The sequence below is a fragment of the Sylvia atricapilla genome, chromosome 6, assembly GCF_009819655.1.
Source record: "Sylvia atricapilla isolate bSylAtr1 chromosome 6, bSylAtr1.pri, whole genome shotgun sequence".
Classification (NCBI taxonomy): domain Eukaryota; kingdom Metazoa; phylum Chordata; class Aves; order Passeriformes; family Sylviidae; genus Sylvia; species Sylvia atricapilla.
Genome location: NC_089145.1, coordinates 59250172 through 59271079, shown reverse-complemented (window position 1 = coordinate 59271079; position 20908 = coordinate 59250172). Strand labels below are relative to the sequence as shown.

The 20908-nt window shown below is 35.8% G+C and overlaps 1 protein-coding gene across 5 annotated transcripts in view; it reads right to left on the bottom strand.

Annotated features, from left to right (window-relative positions):
• Positions 1-20908, bottom strand: part of RALGAPA1 (Ral GTPase activating protein catalytic subunit alpha 1) — a 130218-nt gene that overhangs the window by 67838 nt on the left and 41472 nt on the right. For 3 of the 5 annotated variants that reach the window (XM_066322101.1, XM_066322102.1, XM_066322103.1), the window contains 11 exons: positions 16211-17782; positions 14154-14278; positions 11843-12059; positions 10773-10949; positions 7293-7445; positions 5571-5764; positions 5350-5448; positions 5059-5214; positions 3474-3602; positions 2385-2510; positions 1175-1233 (listed from right to left, as the gene is read on the bottom strand). In XM_066322101.1, the coding sequence (XP_066178198.1) occupies positions 1175-1233; positions 2385-2510; positions 3474-3602; positions 5059-5214; positions 5350-5448; positions 5571-5764; positions 7293-7445; positions 10773-10949; positions 11843-12059; positions 14154-14278; positions 16211-17782 (3007 nt within the window). The remainder of the gene's footprint in view (positions 1-1174; positions 1234-2384; positions 2511-3473; positions 3603-5058; positions 5215-5349; positions 5449-5570; positions 5765-7292; positions 7446-10772; positions 10950-11842; positions 12060-14153; positions 14279-16210; positions 17783-20908) is intronic. The other 2 variants (XM_066322104.1, XM_066322105.1) reach the window with 1 other exon arrangement.

Sequence of the window (20908 nt, the reverse complement as noted above, 5' to 3'; positions counted from 1 at the left end):
CATTACATCTGGGATGGAGAAATTGTAGGCTAGAATACAAACAGAAGTGGCTATGAAGCCTGTGCTGTAGAGAAAAGATTTTAAGGCTACATAGAATCACAAAAATGCTTACAGACAGCAAAAATACATACAAGATTTAATTGTACAGTATAGTGAAAAACCATCCTACTTTGTACATTGTCCCAGAAAGAAAAACTGCAAAATGGAAAGTCTTATGCCTTTTAGAAAGCAGTTTTGTAACATGAAAAATTAAATTAATGTGATCTCAGGATATTCTCTCCTTTTCCTGCATTGAGAAATATTATCAGCTTAAGTGAAGAAAGAGGTAAGTGGGCTGATGAAAACTGCTTTTGGTTTCCCAACAAAATGTTTAAAGGCTCAATAAACTGATCTTTCCAGGTTTGTAGTTTCTCAGGCATGTAGTTCTAGTATTTTAAGTGACAATATATTAGTTGGCCATATATATTCACTCTTTCCAAATACATAAGGCACACAAATGGGCTCTTCCTTGGTAGGCATTAGAGATTCCTGTTCCAATCCCATACACAGGACTGCATAACTGAATGTTTCTGTAGATGGGTATGGAGGAACAAAATCCTAAGCAAATTAAGAAACAGAAGAGAAAACTGGCAACTATCCTCTCTGAAGTCGTTCATTTGATGAAGATGCTTAGGTTTAAGCAGCAGAGCAACCATTCCTTGTTTAATGCTTAGCTCAGCTTTTTCTGCTTCTTGTCCATACCATAAAGAAGGGCTAATGTACATTGGACTGCTTCTCTTTTTCAAAATAAATCATGTGATCTAATAAAAAATAACTATCCCTCCATCATAAATAATCTTGTCCTAATCAAAGTAAAAAATGCCTCTCTAGTCCAGAAAATTCCTGAGCTGAACACCAGGGTAGGCTGGGAAAGCTTATTCTCTTACCCTTATTTACACCCTTTCCTATCAGCCACTATCATAGAAAGAATATTGGACTAGACCAGCCCTGTTTGTTAATATCTGTTACAAACAATTTTAAATTCATATCATGGACTGCAGTTTCGACAGTGGTGAAGAAAACCATTAATAAAATGCAACAAATTTTTACTTTAAGCTCTGTAATATATTCACCTCAAAACATTCTAATAAAGAAAAGAACCTATTAAAGTAAAAGCTCTTTTTCTATGACCTACCGTGCAGGACCAGATGGTTCCTCTCTTGCTGAACTTAACACGGTTTTAATTATGAGCTCCTAAAATGAAGAGGAAATACTCACTGAATTAGACATAACTCCACGACAGAAAGCATCAAAATATTATTATAGTTCACACTATAGGCATATTGCTTAGCTGAGTCTCTACACTGTGGTCAGATGAACTGTTTAGTTACCACTACCCCAAATATCTAGCCTGCTGTAGATACTCATTACTGTGCCACCTTGAGAATATCCTACACATTACTGTCCTAATTTCTGCTGATGAGCCATTTATCCCATTCTTGTGAAAACATTTCCATAAAATATCAAGGGTAAAAGAAGAAAGAGTAAAGGACTCCCTGAAGCTATCTTAAATAATGCTGAAGGGTATGACAGAAAGAAATTTTACTTTGAGGTTTAAACAAGCATTTAAAAAAAATTTAATTGATTTAAAAAGTATTTTCAACTAGTTGCAGAGTAAGTGCCTACAGTGCCTCAAGAATGCTGTCAAGAAGAATTTTGACTCAACTACAGTGAAATGTCCCTAAAGCAAACAGCCATTCTACATTAGAAATGAGAGAGAAAGAACTCAAAATAAGTCTCCAATTTCTCCCTAAACTGAAACAGTTTGGAAAACTTAAAGGAAGCCTTTCTTAGACACACAGACTGAACTCTGTGCAGTTTCAGTATACTGTCACACTACCTAACTCTGTGTTAATGTAGACAAGGCAATGACTCCATTAGTATTTGCCTTTTGAAGAAAGAACACACTGCTGTACAGAAATTTTCTATTGCCCCTAGGAACTCAGGCAGATTTCACTAGTTTTGAAATAAATAAAATTGTCATAATAAATTAAATAATGAATCTTAAAACCTCTCAAATCTTGTCTCAGCTAATTAAATCTGTGATATCTGCAAATAGCCCTAGTGAGAGGAGGCTTGAAAGAGGAGATAATGTATCATTTCCTTCTACAAGCATAAGAAAAGACTTTATTATTAAGCTAATAGCAATTATAATGTATGTTTAGAAGTATGAAGTTTGACAAGACTTTATGGGACCTTGAGTCTTATGATCTATTTGAAATTACTTTGGAAAAACTTTAGGATCTTAAAATCTTAGTATTTTCTGCAAAAACATGTATTTGGTAACAGAATACTAATATTCTTAAATTCTTAATTTATTCTTACAATATTCTTAAAATTCCTACCTTAACATCTGTAAACTGAGACACAGCAATGTCAGGAATATTTGGGTGAAGAGCTGGTAGTTCACGATACAAATTGGGAAAACAGACCAGAGATCCTAAAAGAACCTGTGCTTCAACTCTTGGTGCCTGAAAAAAAAAAAAAATAAAGGGTGGGGAGAAATATATATTCTTACTGCAGTCAGGAAGCTGACAATTCTAGCTGTCTCAAAAGAGAATGATGGCTGAAATTGTAAACAGCTATTTCCTTTCTCCTGGAAATTCTGAGCCCCTGCAGAGCTGAGTAAACAGAGACCACAGTTCCTTGGATTGTTACTCATGCAGACCCCAGCTCTCATTTTCCAAGACAGTTAGAAGAAGGCAGAAGAATTGTTAAGACTGCAGCTGCTAACTGGGCTCAGGCCTTAGGTGCAGCTAATTGACCAGATGTGGAAAACTACTAAATGTGACATGAGGCATTGCTGATACAGTGTAAGAAACTGAACCTTCAGATAGTACATTGAGGAAGGCTGGATTTTATAACTGGCTAGAGAGGGATTGATGGGAGAAACAGTCAAAATTCACAGACAGTTGGAGGAGACTATGGGGGATTTGAGAGAGTACAATATGCACGGCCAACAGCACCCAGGTAATCACATCAGCATTACTAAATAAGGCTGAACTTGCCTAAGTAACAAAATTAGAAGTGTGAAAAAAATTATAGGAGTGCAAGCACTAGCACATTTGAGTCCTCAAGCCTGATCATAAAAATCATTCCATAGCAGAGATATGGAGGAATAAATATATTTTTAATGAAATCACAGTCAAAATGGAAATTTACTATAAAACATTTTCAAGCACATAAAAACGGCCATCACAGTTTCTGTAACTCTAAGATTCTCTGCTTCAACAGCAATTTTTGCATTCTTCACAAATTTTCTGGAGAGGCATGTGTAGTGCTCTGGAATAAATCACTAAGATTATCTGTATTTGATAAGCACTATATTGAAATCTGGAATCAATTTATCACCCTGGTCAAGGAAAAATATACTGCTCAGTGTTCTCTCAAATTCTTCCTCACCCATAAATGAGAATTAACTGATGAATACTTACATTGAGGAAAGAAGAAGCAGCAACTCTTCCTGCTGCTACAATGAAATCCATAATAAGCATGGTAGCACCAGGCAAACCAAGTGAAAAGAACTGAGGAGAGCAGTGCTTGATGATTGTATTGACAATATCCTCGCAGAAGGAAAAGGGAAAAAAAGGAAGAGTATCAACACGAATCAAGATGAAAAATGAATTTTAAAAGGCAGGTATTTATCAAAGGCAGAAAGTATAATTATGAGAAAGAAAACTCATTGTGGCCAGTAAGTGAGAGGAGTGGCCATTAGTGAGAGAAGAGTAGCACAAAAAGATAAATTCCTTAAGTATACTCATACTAATGTAAGTAAACTTGGTATACTTTATAGATCAATTTAAGCTTGGACAATAGTTCATATAATAATTTACAGTCAGCTTTTAAGAGTTCTGTAGCTGATTAACCATTCATTTGAATAGGTACAGAAGAGATACAGTAAGATAACCAGCTATTGTACAACTTAATCCTCTCCAGCAAGTATTGTCTGACTATAACTTTCTAAAAGGTATTAGCCTTTTCCATATACCTATACGGAAACAAAATTTAAAGAATGATAATAAAGTGTTTTGTAACATTTCTGGTATGCAGTTAATCAGCACAGTGTATTATGTTCTTGTAGACTTAGTGAGATGCTTTCAAAAATCATTGTACATGGTGCAATTTTTTCCAAAATTGAAAAATTTTTCAAATTTGAAAAAGTATAAAATGCTTCAATTTTAAAAAAACATCCCAAGTCTACATATAGGCACCCCCTCCCTTTTTCTCCTTTGAATAATTCTCTATTAGTAGTAATATCCAATTAAATGGCAGTATGTCATAGAAGGATCTTCAATCCAGCAAGAAAAGCAGCATTAATGGTTGTTAGAGGACAGAAACTGGAGATCTGTCCTATCCATAGTCATCTATGGAACAATTTTGGACAAATTCTATTCTTCCCAGTTAAAGAAAACTGGGTTGTTTGAACCTTTGATCTCCCCATGCCTAAAATCATTCCTCAAAAAAAGTTCACAAACCCAACTTTTTCATACTTCTGCAAACATTTAAAAAGGTATTTAGGCCATACAATATTTTCAGACTTCTTAATATCAAAACCTATGAAAAAGATCTACTCTCACTGATTAGATACGCTCAGTACATCTCAATTTGCTGGTTCCTATACTTGCTGTAGAAACAAAGTCCTCCAATGCAGTGAGCACAATTTACTAGCTAAACTGTTGCATCAGGGAGCAAGTAAGAAGAACAGTAGACTTTAGAGATCTGCTTCCTTCTCTTTCTTGCATACTTCAATCTGTAACATACAATCAATAAAAAATGAGAGAGTACCTTTTCTGCCCTCATATTTCCTTGAAATGGACTACAAAAAAAGCATTTCTGAATACAACCAAGAACATGAGGATCATTTATCAAAGTTTTCTTTTTAGAAAAGAATCAGTTACAGCACTAAATTCAAAAACAAAGTTACATTACTCAGATGAAAATACACTGAGTATTTTTGAGAAGAGAATTTTATTTTCAGTCATAACATTTATACTATCTTGAATTTCATAATTAACTTACTTGATCAACATGAAGAAGTCCACAGTGCATTATATTGTAGAAATGAGTTAAAAAATCCCTGTTTGGAGAAACATCTTGTCTTCGTTTCATTGTCTTACAAATAAGCTTATAAGCATGTAGCTTCCCTTGTTTGTATTTATCAGTCAGCATTGTTGCCTACAGTTTTAGAACAATATTTATTATTCATTAGAACTATATTTATTAATCATAAATAAAAAAAATTACATTAAACACTCTTCTACACTTACGTTAACTTTTATTTCTGTTTCACAGTTTAGTGCTCAAATTTACCTTGAAGAGCCACGGTGTTAGAATTCTCAGTGGTGGAATTAAAACTGGGGGAGATGGTGAAGTTAGGTTATCTGTTGAAATACCAAGATTGTCTCTTATCTGCGATTATTAAAAACAAAACAGAAAGAACATTATTTAAGGGAAATACACAAGGTGATTTTTTTCTTCTTGAAAATTCTGCCCAAATGGGTGAAGTTGGAGGAAAGATCCAGTTCTTTTACCTTGGCCAGATTCTGCCACAGTTCACACAGATAATCAAAAACCTGGGCATGAATCTCTGGATCCATGATGCTGTTGACATCCCCCAGAATTCCTAGCATCCTCCTCCACATCACAGTAGCCACATCTGCGTGCCATCCTGTAAGCGTTCCCCCAGCCATCACACTGCAACATTCTGAGGGGAAGTCACTAGTTTCTGTAACAGAAGAAAAAAAAGTATAGTGAGATCTACCTCTCCAGAAAAGGAAAAGTTCTGATACAACTATTAAATACATAGTCTTCTTAAAAGTGAAGAAGCTTTCAGAATGAGCTACCCATTCAGTCATCTCAACACTGTATATGTTAAGCTTTGCCATTCAGCCACCTCAATGCTGTATGCGTTAAGCTTTGTCTATTATAAGCTCTGTAGAGAAAGAATTGTCCTGTTTCTTATATTCTTTCATTAAATAACATTTAAGGTCACTGCTGGAGCTCTAATACAGATCTGATGGACCTAGTAAGGCCACTCCTTTTGTCAGTATTTTCTTACATTCTTTGAAGTTGATTAATCTCCAGAACTCCACCCAGCCGCTTTCAAGTAAAATAATCTTTCAACTTCACATTTTTCCTAATAAAGACTATTTTTCTTAGAATCTAGTAGGAAAGCATGTTATTGCAATCAAAGAGAAAAGTGTGACTAAACTTGTCTCTAGCTATTGTCCTTTAAACAGTAAATTTGTGTGAGTGGAGAGGCAACATTCAGTAACTTAGCACCCCAGTCCTAACACCCACCTAGCTCTGTCCACAAATCAGTGCTCTACAAATAAACATTCTTTTTTAGGTGGAAGATGATTTATCTAGACTGTCCATATAAAGAAACTTTCAGTAGATTATGATGGCTCAAGTCTACTCAGGTCATGCTTAACTACCTAAACAGCCATGAAAAACTAAATAATGAGCCAGTTTGAGAGCAGCAGGCATTCAGAATCTTCTTTCCACCTCCTCAGCTGGATAATTTGCTGGGATCTTCTGGAAATCTCATAGCTCTCACATGCATACCAAATCAAAATTAAATCTGAATCCAGCCTAATCACATAGCCTCTTCTTTTGAACTTCTGGGCTGCTGTGGTAGAGACACTACTGGTTTCTAGGCTGTAGACTTTAAAGTACAAAGCAAAACAATCCTTCTGTCCATCAGTAGGCTACTTGAAGAAATAGGGTCTGAAATACATAGCAGACACTCTTTTGATTCCATGAGACCAAATGTGGGAGAAATGTTTACATCGTATTTACAAAGAAAATGTATCTTAGAATTTGACAGCTACGACAGTTGACTTAATTACAAATTGGTTTAAATATGAAAGGGAAACGAACCAAACTTGCAAGGAGATATTACAAGATTACTGAAATTATGCCTTATTATTTGTACATCAATGATAAAACAGTCCATGGCAGGACTACATGCTAGATTAAGCTGCTACAATTCTAAGTAACCAAAAGAACAATTATAAATATGTGGACTATTATTCCACTGCTAAAAATTCTAATGAAATTAAGGTTAAAATGCAAAACATTTTTGTTTGCTTTTAAAAGTAATCACTGCAATTAAATATTTTTTGAAGTGCAGATGAGATAGCCTTTTACAGGATTGTTTACAACTCGTGATACTAGCTACTTCACTACATTGCATTAGCAAGCAAGCAAGAAAGAAAGAGCAGGTTTGTATTTTCTATTCCAGATATTGCCTAGGTCATCTGGCGTCTGTAAAACAGAGTGGTGGAGCTTCTCATCCAGCTGCAGATCCTTCTGCTCAATATGATCTGCATGAAGAGTGGCAGGAGAGGGTGTCTGTGATCGGGATCCAAGAGCAGATTGGATTGGAGAAGCACTTTCAGAGCCTGCAAATGTAATTTTTAACAGTTACCTTAAAAGCCTTTTCTATTTGCTTGAGCTATTGAAATGTTGTCTAAATACAGCATTAACAGAAAACTGAGCTGCTTTTATGTATCAAATTGGGCCAAGAAAAGATATAAAACAGTAAGCAGATCTCCCTGTGAGGGGTGTTCTGAAAGAAAATGAAGTACATGCAGAAAAGCTGAAAGATGAACATCAAAATCAGACAGGTAAGTAGACTAGCAGACCTCTATTTTATGTCCAAATTATTCTAAATGTGTTTGTTTTGCAGCACTTTCAGTGTTTTGAACCAGTCAAACTTCTCAGCACAATCCCTCACCTAAATTTCTCTCCAGCAAAGTGCTTCAGCAAAAATTTTCCTGGAACAAATGTTTTTCCAGGATTATAGGTGCAAGTTAATTTATAAATAAAAACTCAACCACTAACTGAACCTTTGGTGTTTTTCTGCTGATTGAGCTGAGAAAATCCATATGATGGGCAGGTTCTGTATAATTAGAGTGTTATTTCCTTTAAAACAGGAAATCACAAGTGTCTGAATGACAGTGCTACAAAGACATTTTTCTGTGATAGTATCTGAGCAACCTTTCTAGGCCATTATGTGGTCTCTACTTCATGATCTGTGGAGAGGGAATAAGTAGTTGTATTTTTCTTCTGTACTATCTTATGTTTCACATCCTGAATTTGTCTAAAGATCCTTATAAATACTGAGTTTAGCTGGAACAGTCACACAGCAGAGAAAAAGAGAACAAATATTCATCACAGACTTTTCTACACATCTTTTCTACACATTTTTCCACATGTTAAAATGGAAGAATTCCTATTACTTCTAATTCTTATAAAAGACAAATGTAACAGAGAAACAAAAACATTATGTGTAAAGTTCAGTCTTAGTGATAAAGTGAACTTTAGGGATAGCAATTGAAAAGTGAGTGTTTTAAATAGTAATTTTACAAAATAGTAATTTTGTGTGTAATATTCTCACAAAAATTATTGTGAGAATAATTGAAGAACATTTCCCATTTGAGAGAAGTGTTCTTTCTTATAAAGAGAATAAATTGTTTAAAGAACTTGACAGAAAATGTTATCACCGTTATCAGAACAGAAACTGCAGTAACTAATCTTTATTATGTTGTTAAACTGCAAAGGTCTCTACCTCCTTTAAATAGCTAACACAATGAAGCTTTTACTATCAGTTTAAATGAACACCTCTATGCAGCATAGAGGGACACTACTGCTTCACACACAGACTATTGTTTCACGTGACTAGGAAGGATCCTTGCTTGCCACTGACCACTAGTTTTCAACACACTTACAGAGACAAAGTAAAATACACCCTTCAAAGATGTTCAAGGAAGTATTTTCTTCCTTCATTTCCATTCTGCTTATTAGTTGGGGACAGATGAAATTAGTTCAGAAAAAGGAGCAAGAAAGAGTGATGGGGAAGAGAGAAATGGAGAGACAGTGGGATAGAGAGGGAAAGAAAGTGAATGAGATGGAAAGGAGGAGCAGGCATGGAAGGCAGAGAGTCAAGGAAGGAAGGAAAGAGATCTCCATATGATGGAAGAGAATGGACAGAAACAATTATGGAAAATTTGCAGAACTACAGGAGTCTGTCATTAAATGAATCTCCAGCATATGTGGATTCGACTTTGACTGAGACTCCCGTGGGTACAACTTGTTCTAGGACTAGTAAACAGCAGTCAATAGCCAACTTTATTTACTTAGAATATGATGTAATGCTCATATACCAAAAGGAAATTATCCTCCTAAAACCTTTCAGATTTAGAAAGAGTAGTTTTCTGATCAGCAGAACCACTGAAAACTTGTTTATTATGAGTGTGTTTTGAGGTTGAGTTTCTACACTGATTTGCTGCCATCTAATACAGTGAAATTCACATTGCAGCTTCCATCATTAGAGTCTGCATACATGCAATTTTCACTAGATAGCTGCTTACATTTCATAAAACATCAAAGTAAATAAATCCTTCTGTTTTCTTATATGTCAATTTAGCAAAAATTAGACAATAGGCTCCAAGATTGTTAGGTGTGTGGAAAGTCAGAGACAGACAAAGCAATTGCACAAGTATTGTTTCCTCAGGAAACCCAGCAAAATGCATGTGACACACAAGAACTGCCTCTTTAAAACAATGGTTCAAGCAAAAAGAGTTAACCACAATCTCTCAATGGACAACTTGGTCACTAATTGCAATCTTATCAATTCAATTATAGAGCACACTTGGACAAAAATACCAAACAGTGATGAAGTTATTAACATATAAAAACATACAAACAAACAGAAAAAGAACAGTTCTACAGCAAGGACATTCAACAAAGACACAGCAAAGAGAAAAATGAAGAGAACACAAGTCAAGCTGAACATTGTGGAACAAGCTGAACAACAATGTCCATGAAAGCTAATACCATGGTTCTTTCAGCAGAAGGACACTTGTTAAAAGTGAGAATTAGGGCAGAGGAAGTAAAGATGTCTTTCCATTTCTCTGAAAGTGCAGCACTTGATTTCTAACAGAGAACACAACACAATATGTAGGTAAAAGCTTTCACAGAAATATAGATACTTGTTGCAACTTGTTACTTGTTACAACTAGGGTTGTAACAGGAATGGTATCATATAACAGCTATGAACAAGGAGCATGAAAATGACTATGGACATCTTTACTTCTCACGTACAAAACCAGGAAAGAGTCCATTCTTTCAGATCATCCTCATAGAGAAGTATTTTCTCTTTCAGACAGAAGCCCATTCAGTTTTGGTTAACTGCATCACTTTTCAGTTATACATATAGAAAGTGATGTTACATGGCCAAATAACTAACATTTTGCATAATAAAACCTCTCAGATACACAACAGACAATATAAAGAGATATTAAGATGGATGCATATAGAGGAATCCCAAGATACTTCAGTGTGATACAGTTGTTTGAATGAGCACTGTGACAACTTTCCAAAGCAAAAACATTTCATGAAAATTAATTATTTAACTACCAGTAATAGAAGGACACTTGTCAGAGATTTAGCATACATTATGTGATAAGAGTTTCTCCTTGGTAATTGTATAAATTTTCTCATGAAGAGTTTAAAATAGATTCAGGACCATGGGCAACTAAGTCAGACAAAGGTTTTCCACTTACATTGTTTCACATATTACTTTTCATTAGCAATCAAAAAATAATTGAAACAAAAGAATCATCTTAAATAGAATACAGATTATTGGCAGAAGCTGAAAGTTGCATTCTTCAGGACAGGTGAAAAGTTTCTAAAAGAAATACTTTTTTTTTTTTAATCTACTTTACCAGTAATAGTAGCAGCTTCAGCAGACAATGGTTGCTGATTGAGACTACTTGTTTCTGAATCTATGTGGAGTGTAGTTAGACTGGCCACTTCTTGCTCCTCTGCACTTTGTTGCTGTCCTGAAATCGCATCAACGTCAGTAGAAGCTGGCGTCCCTGCCTCAGTGCCAAAGCTGAAATCTGTACGAGAACAGCATTGTATTAACTTACAACATAAAAATACCACTAATACAAAAAAACCCCGGAGGCGCAGGACCTCCAAACTAAACAGAAACCTTGAATGTTCATCTTCTATGCTACTAGCACACTGTTGCAAAATTTAAATAAAGTGCAACAGCAGAAAGGATTGACTATTATGAATATTCTCTTTCCTGTCATAAACCTGTGACCTGATGTCTGCAGAAGACGTTCTTTTTGCATGTCTGTATTCTGCTTAGTTGCTGTAAACGCACCTACATCTGAATAATGCAAAAATAATGGAATCATACTTTAAGGAATTTATTTGTAAAATTTACAAGCTGGAAGAAATAGTCAAGCTTGTTGTAAAAGCACTAGCTTCAAACTAAAAATATTACAGCAAATGATACTCTACCTCGACAGTAACAAAAAAAAAAGTCAGGCTGAAATGTAGGTTTAAATGCCATGACTTGTTTGTAAAAATACAGAAACCTTTCTTTAGGTTTTAGCTAATTACTTTCAAAAGAATTAAAATAATTTCCAAAATAAATAACCTTTAATTTTTATATTTTGTGCAAAACAGATGGATACGCTCCACAGAGGAGACAATATTGCTTTCCAACTTCTGTTCAATTATGCTCTATTTGCATAGTATTTGCATAGTATTCCAGTGCTCTTTAGTTTTGATATATTAAAAAAACCCAATTGCCTCTTCTAAGAACTTGTCTTACTCCATGGACTTGTTAATTATATCAATGGAAAACCAAAATAATCTCTAATCTACAGGAAACTTTCGGCATACTTTATCCGGGCGAAGAAAAACCAACGAACGAAACAAAGGAAATCTGCAACCCATGAACCAAAAATGCTATTAACTTTGGGAAAACTATACTTGCTTTCGAATTTGCGGCTCTCATACTGGAAGGCGCTGAAGGAGTCGGAGTGGCTGTCTGAGCTGACCAGGTCACTGCTGCCCGCGCTGGCAGGGGACGTCCACTCGGAAGGCACGCCTGGGTCATCTACAGGACGCATTTGGTTCTGCTTGTTCAATATATCAGGGAGGTCTTTAGGAACTTCCAGGCTGCCAGGGCTGCTTCCTCTTCTTGTCACATTCTGAACATTAAAGATACGTAAATTATCTTACAGTCTTGGATGGTTTCGTTTACATAAAATGGAAAAAGCGATCTCGCGTTTGCTGAAGTCAGAATGTAACAAGCAGTTCTTATGTACCTAAACCAGAAATTGCCATTATTCTAAATATCAAGACTTTCTAAACCCCCAAATGAAGAACCCATGCAGTCACAGAATTTCATAAAGATAAATTCTATTTGCACAGCGTATTTTTGGACACATATCGTAGAAGGCTAGGATTCAGAGTAGCATGGGCCACATGGTAGCTAAGATGTGAGAGAGAAAAATAGTTGGAAAGTATATTACATCTAAGTAACTAAAGAAAACTTGTTAACCTTGGTTTCAGACACAATGGCCTGTAGGCCATCATACTATAATCAAAAATTTCATTTACAGAAGGAGCAAATTATTTACTAATTCAAGTATTAATCTTCTTATGATGAAAATACCACTTCAGTACTGGTTTGGAACGCAAAAGACCACATATAACAGAAGTAAGGCATGCAGATTTGCTTCTGTACAAGTAAGGCGGTGATCTATTTGAAGGCTTTCTTCAAGGCATTTTTTCCCACAGATAGCACTGTTTACTTAAGAGGGAAGAGATATCAAAGTAGAAAAGCCATTTTCTGAAATGGCTTGAAATTTGTATGCATTATGAGACTAAAGATGCCTTCCTTTTGTACTAGGCCCCATCAGCTGTGCATTCTTTTACTACTCTACTACTAATTTTACTTTAACTCAGACTAATAAGTTTTTCATGATATGATTTTGGCATTCAATAAATATAGCAATCTCAAACTAACCTTAGTAAGTTGGTACTGTTTTAAGAAGGCATGCCTGTTGTTGTGTGCTAATTAAAAAAAGAGTGGTAGTTTCAGAGTATTTACTCAACCTTATCTCAGCTCTTTTCTGCTGCCTGAGGAAAGTATAAATTCTCAAAACAAAGAGTAATCCCTCCCCTTCTCTCTTCTGGAACCAGCTGTGATCATTTCTGTTTCATTAATTTTCAGACTAAGTTAACCTTTTTCATAGACTACAAGTTAGCACTTTGTTGTGTAACTCAGGACTTACAAAGAGAATACTTTGTGCCAACAATCAAGTTTCATAAACATGAGTTCAATGCAAAAGAGAAAAAAAGTATACATATGGAAAAATGCTATAAATCCTCTCTTGCCATTTATAAAAGGTGATGATAAACAAATTTTTAAATAACTTTGAAGAATCTTCTTCAATCCCTTATTATCACCAATTCCCTACTGACAATTTTCTATAGGAATATGTCTTACAGGAGCATATCTTGAAATGACCTTTTAAACTTTCAAGATAAAGGAACTAAACAATTTTGAAACACCATCTTTAAATTGGTACCCATTCTGTTCTTAATTTGCAACTTTTTTTCTAGTATTTTTCCCTATTGTTACTACTTAATCAGCACTTATTGCTTCAAATCAGCTGTCTCCTTCTGTAAGCATTTAACAGTAACCCCAGAAATTCTTAATTTAAAATGGATTAATATTCTTTATTATGAATGCCATCCCAAACAACTTGACACTTATGGAAAAGTGTAGGAAGAAAGCAAATGGAAAGTTGATTGGATCAGCAGAGGACTATTTACAAGAAATTATTCAACACTTGGAAGTGAAATTAAAAAAAATGAAAGGAAAAATATTTTTAGTAGTTTTGTAGTCTGTTATCTATACCTGTAGAAAACAGTACTGTACCACAGTATGTTACTCAATTACATACCGTACTGAGGACTGCAAATTTACATTTAAACTAGTATTCTGACAGTGTCTATGCAGTGTGCAATTAAGGCTGTTTAATTCAATGACACTATTCATCTGACAGTACCTTCTTCACTGTTTCCATGATGAAGATTTAATAGATATGAAAACACAAATGGTATAAAATGGCAAGAATCTACGCCAAAGGCAAGGAATAATTAAGCAATATTCTTAATTCTCATTTATAAAAGCCAGAGAAATACGTATTAGTGAATTGATTTATCATGTCATTCACAAGTTCACATATACATGAAGACTTAAGCATTGGAATGTAGCAAGTTTAAAGGCTTACCAGTGCATTACCACTGCGGAGTCTCTCAGCTATAAATTCATCCATGAGGTCAGGAACATTTGTATTGCTACTGCCAATATCACTATCAATAGGGTGCAGCTTTTGACTCATATCCTCTCTATTAGCTAAAAGCAAATGAACAACCATTTATAGTAAAGAACGCATCAAGACATTTTCAAAACAAGATGTAACAAATGAAAAAAACCTGTTAATTAACAGAAATTTAAAAAATCAAAATTGCCAAACATGCATTTTAAGGATGTCCCTCTTTTAAAGCAGATTCTACTTTCAGAATTAGTACGGCTTCTTCTTCCCACTAAGCAGAGGTTAGTTGATTTCCAATTCCACCTTCAAGAGCAGGAAGCTTATAGGTAAGCACTACTCAAAGTTGTTAATGCTTGCTTTAAGGATAAAGCATATGTTCTTCCTCCATATCACAAATAAGTAATAAATTCTAAAATTACGTCATTCCTTCGGGCTCCTTCTTCATTGCATTCCTAATGAAAAGCAATGTAGTGGAAAAAGTAAACTAGTTTGTAGTAGATACTAATGACAAATGGCAATGTGGCAGTGTATAGTTAGTATGAATAGTGCAAAGAAAATGTTATGTAATAAAATTACATGCTAGTACATGGAATGAAAGTTCCAACTCTAGATGATCAATGGTTATGAACAATTAATGACATTCACTCCTTTATTAGTGCTATATTTTTGATATAACTATACTGTTCATATTTAGCTGTGGCTGTTACACCTGACTTTATGATATTAGCCTTTCAAGTCTTCAAGTTATTCTAGTTCATGTTCTCTTTATACAAATTTTTCCCTCAGTGTCATCTCTCATGAGACCACGGTGCAGTTTACTCTAACAATGAGATTCTGTTAAATGTTTGATTTCAAATAACAGGTGCTTCTAAAATTGGTGCTTCCTAGATAAGTCTTTTTCAGAAGTCTAATTTCTGAAGAGCAGCAAACCAATTTTGTGAGACCCGTGACAGTACCGCTCTCAGGTGCTGTGCTTACAGAGACTGCCCTCAGGTGGCATTAACATCTCGATGCAGGATGCATTGCAGAATCCTCTGTTAATCATGCCAGCGTAACAATGGGAAAAAAAAGAAAACCTGCATTACTGCTGAAAGTTGATTTATCGTTCATTTATGCTTATGTGAACTACGAAAATGTGTATTAGAGTCGCAGCCTTCTTTTTTGATCAGTCCACAGAGGTCTCATAGTTAGCAGGCAAAAGACTATCACAAGACCTTCATGAACATCCAAGATTCCAAGAAAAAAAAGAAAGCAATGGAAGATGTTGCCAAAATTTAACTGCAGCCATTTGGATGAATGAATATAGGAAGGCCTATGACATGTTTTGAAACAAACTCAAACAAAACCTTATGATTAGACTCAGAGAACTGTTGTAATGAAATAATTCCAGTAATAGCAGATTGCTATTTTGGACTATTTTTTAAACTATCTAAAATGACCTCCAAATATAAATTTGAGGGGCTTTTTGGTTTTTTTTTTTTTTGGTTTTGTTTTGGAGGAGGAAAAGGAGGAAGAGGATGATGAGGAAGAAGAAAACACACTAAATGAACCAGAAATACAATTAGTTCAACCTAGTTTGTTGGGAACCAAGTCCTTCTGACAAAGAAACTACACTCAGACTGGAATAACATATTCTGATAAAATATGCATTGCCAATCATTCAGTAGGCTTAATTTGAAGGCTCTGCATGGTAGATGAAAATTCAAAAGTCTCAAGGCTTAATCCTTTATTAGGTCATTTACTGTCTCTTCCTCTTCCCTAACCTGATGATCTTCAGCAGCAAAGAGGTTCAACTGAATATCTTGAAAAGAAAAATTAGTAATTTAAAGTATGTAAATGTAACTTATGCTGGGAGAAAAATCAGCTGGCTATAGGCGCATGCATAACCAAACAGGGTAAGCAGTGATCATCCCAAAGCCTTTTGATTGCTTTATCAGAGCTTGCTTCAGTTGCATTAAGCCAAACTGGTGCTGCCTTTCTCCTTTTGCGCTCTGCACACTGTTAGTGCTCACCTGCAGCTTTCCTTCCAAAATAGCCCATTACATGACTGTACAGATCCCTCAGTGGAGCCTCTGCTGGCATTCTGTTCTGCCTCTGTGGGGAAACATTTGCCTTCGGCTTCGAAAGAGCATGTACAACAGTTTTATAAACACCACCCAGGGAGCCCTGCTGTTGTGCCGACTCCTGACCTGATGCTCTAAAGGCACTACGACACTGGAACTGACTAACTGCAAGACCTTCTTTCTGCAACACAGCTGCTGGAGTTTCTGTAGACTCCTTAACTTGCTTGCTGCCAGCTGAAGCAGCATTGACTGCATCTAGATGCCTATATATTCCAGGCCTAACCAGCTCTGTGGCAGCTGATGAGCTACTGCTTGCACTGGTACTACTGTTGCTGCTACCACTACTGCTACTACTGAAGCCACCAAGTTTACGAAGTCTTGCTTTCCAAGCAGCCTCTTTGTTCTCAAGAGGATTGTAAAACTGAACCGATTCTGTAGATGGCCTAAAAGTAACATGAACGCTGTTTCTTTTTTTAGTTGCTGTTTTCATGATTTTGGCCCTATGAGTTACGGTTTCAGATATACTTCTTTTAGTTGGTGCCAGTTTGCTTGTGCCTGTGATGCGAGGCATTTGAGGATCAACTTGTGCTTTAGGAAGAATTTTCTTTGCGTGGACAATACGTGAGTTGGTCACTTTTTCATTAAACTGGGCACTTTTATGCTTTTCAGCTACCGGTGCTTCCACAACTAAATCTACATCAGTTTCAGTGGCTGTTTGCCTGTACAGATATCTCTTCCCTTCTTTGCTGCTAGGACTACTTGACCCATGATCAAACACGCTTCCATATTGTTTATCAATATCTAACTGTCTGGCTTTATTGAGCGCTTGATTTCTTGTAAAAAAGTCTACTTGAGTAGGTGCAATATTACTTATAAAGCCACTTGGGTTTTGTTCTAGTTGCAGCTCTGTGTTATTGGCTCTTTCTGCAACAGTGTTGCTAGTCGTGCATTGACCAGTCTGATCTCTATTTTCTACTCCATCCAGTGGTAATCTATCGTTCCTACTTACTGGTGTATCAACTTCATGAGCAGAAGCCTCACATTTATCTATCTCAAAGTTACCGCAAAGTTCTTCTTTTTCTTTAATAAGATATTCTCTCAGAGAGGAAAGGAGATCATCTTCACCTTCAAGGTCAACATACTGGCTTTGTTCAAAGGCAGTGTTTGCAAATTCTACCGGCCCTATTAAATGACAAAGATGGTCATAAATACTATCCCCAACTTCCAAGGAGGACTCTCTGCTATTTGTATCAGTGATATGGCTTTCAGTGGATCTATGCATTGAAGAGGTCTCAGTGGAACTCTGTAAGCTTGGAGCATGATGGGATGAACTGTCAATGACAGGAACTGCACCTTTGGCTCGTTCAACTGCGAATGGTTCCAGGATGTCAGAGGTGCTGCTGCTTCGTGGCAGTGGCTGTTCTTCATTTAATGCACCAAAAACTTCACTTGGAGCATCCTCACTCTGAGAAAAATGTCTGACTCGAGGTGGACGTGGAAGAATTTGAGCATCATCAATGTCTGTAGGAAAAAAGTACATGTAACATGCACAAAAATTTACATACAGAGACAATATATATTTACCACTACATCCTAACTATGTGACTTGAAAAGCCAGAAAAATTCAGAACCTTGTTTTCTTAGGTACTATAAAAGATACTTTTTCCAACACTAGAGTGTTAAAAACACACGCACATTATATCCAGTACAGAATGTAATATAAATGAGTTAGACCATCAGAACACAGTTTTAAATGTTAACATGCATGAGAACAAACAGTGAGGTCATGGAACGTTTGGAAATACAGTTAAAGCTAGAGCTGTGCCAATAAGTTCAATAATTCAACCAATATTATTCCAGCTAGCTTGTTCAGGAAATGGTTATTGGAATACAAATTGGCTCAACAGCAGTACTCCCTTTGTGGAATTTACATCTCCAGAAAAACTTCGGGCAACTCCAAAGACAACAAGGACATGTTTTGGAAAATTAGGGTTGTCTGTTGAAGTATTGAAGTGGCATTCATTACTATATTTGTGTGTGTACATATATATATATCTCACTGAGATTTCAGAAAGAATACTATCACACCATTATAAGTATTTGGGGATATGTAATACAGTGTACACCTAAGGACTAAAGCTTTTAAATTACAAGGAAGAGCTGGCCCTATACAGAAAAGATGACTACACATAATGGATAATTTAAAGATACACCCTTTTCCCTCAGAAGGATGTTGTGTCTCTCATCTTCAAAATAAGAAACTAAATACCTAATGAAGGCTTACCTCCCCTTCTTCTTCCAGTTTTACTCAGGCAAATGTATCATTTATGAGAATTACAGAATTAAGTACTCTGATACCAAAAAACATCCTGCAGCTTCACTACAGTCAACATTAGAGTAAACCCACATTTGTTTATGAAAAGATCAGAATTTGTTATTACCATTTAAATCAGTGATTCCATGTTTCTGTTGAGATTCTTCATATGTTAGTGTCAGTAAAAGTCATAGTTAACTGTAATGAAACCTGCAGTTCCAACATAGATCACCTAGGAATTGTACAGAAGTACCTTCAGCTCATTTCACATCATCCACAAAAATAAAGAACCTTCATGCATCTCTTCAGATTTCCTACTAAGTGTAGGAATACCACATACTATCAAATTACCACTGTATGCAAGACTAAATATCCCTTACAGACAAGTAACTGCTAACCTAACTGCTATCCCTTCCAGTCCTTTTATGAGATAAGCATTTAAACAGCAAGGTAAAAGCAGTTTACTCAATTTTCTGTTGGTTTCTTTTTGATAGAATCCTTTATTCCCTAGATTATTTTTTTATAATCTACTACTTAAAAAGTTGTAGATGCTTTCAAATTCAGGAATAACAGTAAATAGCTTAAATGAACACCAGCAAGAGTTATTTGCCACAATAAACAGACTTACCTCATTGTTTTATCTAGATGGTTTAACTTCAGGACTGCAATGGTGAATTTACTTAATATCAGGACAAAATTTAAGCCCCTTCCCCTCCCCTAACTTTGACGTGTTACAGCTAAAATAAAGTAACTATATATGTAATTACATTTTAAAACACTTCTATTATTACTAAATACTATATATAAATATTACTAAGTATTTGAAAGTATTATTTAATTGATCTCTATATATTTCAGTAATATTGAATATTGATAATCTCAAGTCCCCTTAAAACCTGTTTTGAGCTGCTTGCACTCTTCTGGGAATGCTAGAGACAGAGCTGCATTTTCTCATGTTCTCCTTCTGAACAAAACATATAAACCAGAGGAATGAGATATGTCTGTACTTAACTAATCATGTGTTCCATCAAGATGAAAAGTGCTATTTCCATGCTCAATTTTTCAAAGGAGTTAAAATTTGAGAGTAAGATTTTGACCTCATACAAAGTTTACTGAACTGTACAGAAGCTATTAGACACGAAACTGAGAGATCTATACTGGAAAAAGAGAATAGACATTCAAGCTGTCTCAGAAAATAAACATGAACTGAAAAAGCATCGAACACAATACAACCTATCACTCCTTTTCTCTTCAGCTTTGATAAGCAACAAATTTCCCATTATTGTTCTTGTTCAACTTATTACTAACTACATGAATTAACACCCTCTGACAGGAATCCTGTCTCTCTCTAGTTGGAACTGTTATTTCAAACTCCCTATTGACTTAGGCAGGGATTAACAGAGGTTATGCTAACGTAGTCTCAAGCTATTTCTTACAGCTGCAAAGAAATTACCACAGGATTCAGTCAAAAATATGCATGATATATATGAGATTAATAAATGCAACTATGATACAGTGATCTCATCTTGAGGCCTCAATAAGCACCTTTCAAATCTATTATAAACTCAACCTCATCTGAAGCAGCAGCCTAGAAATCCCATGCTGTGCGTGCATGCATGCAGTGATCATGACCTTCCAGGATGTTAAAAATAATCGGACAGAGAACTCACAATGCACACAAAGCAGCTCCACACATTGAAATAAATTCAGCTAGATTCATTTCAATGTTGATCCAGAATTAATTTTAGGTGCTCACATGTTCATGACAAGCACACACAAGTACACATCTTCAAATAAACAAGTGCTTGCCCCAATAAAGATTTCTTTTTTGTAGAACGGGAAGAAAGTAAGGAAATGGAAAATGTTATTGCAATACCAGGACTGAAAACACAGACAATATTTAAAAACCCAAATGAATTGGTCCTTCACAACCAGGACTCACCTCTGCACACAGGTGTACACCTGAAACTCCCAAGGAGCTTGTGTGCCAGCAGGCTGACCCCATGTATCTAACCCTGAGCACCCTTAGGGGAAACACTGCCCTGATTCATCATATGGTACAGTAAGGAAAAGACTGGAATTGTACATCTGGCCAATCTCACACAATCACAACTTTCCTAAATGAACCTTGCCTTTCCATTTGCTGCTAGAAGGCAGAAAGAGAAAGCAGCTTTTCAGCATCAAGTGTGAGATAGATATGCTAAAATACAAACTCATGGAGAGACACATTCTGACAAGACAGCATGAGTGCTAATAGAAAATCCCTGTATAAACTGGGCCAGGTTTATATTTCATCATGTTTGCATTTGGGAAGTGAGAAAAAAACTCCGTGT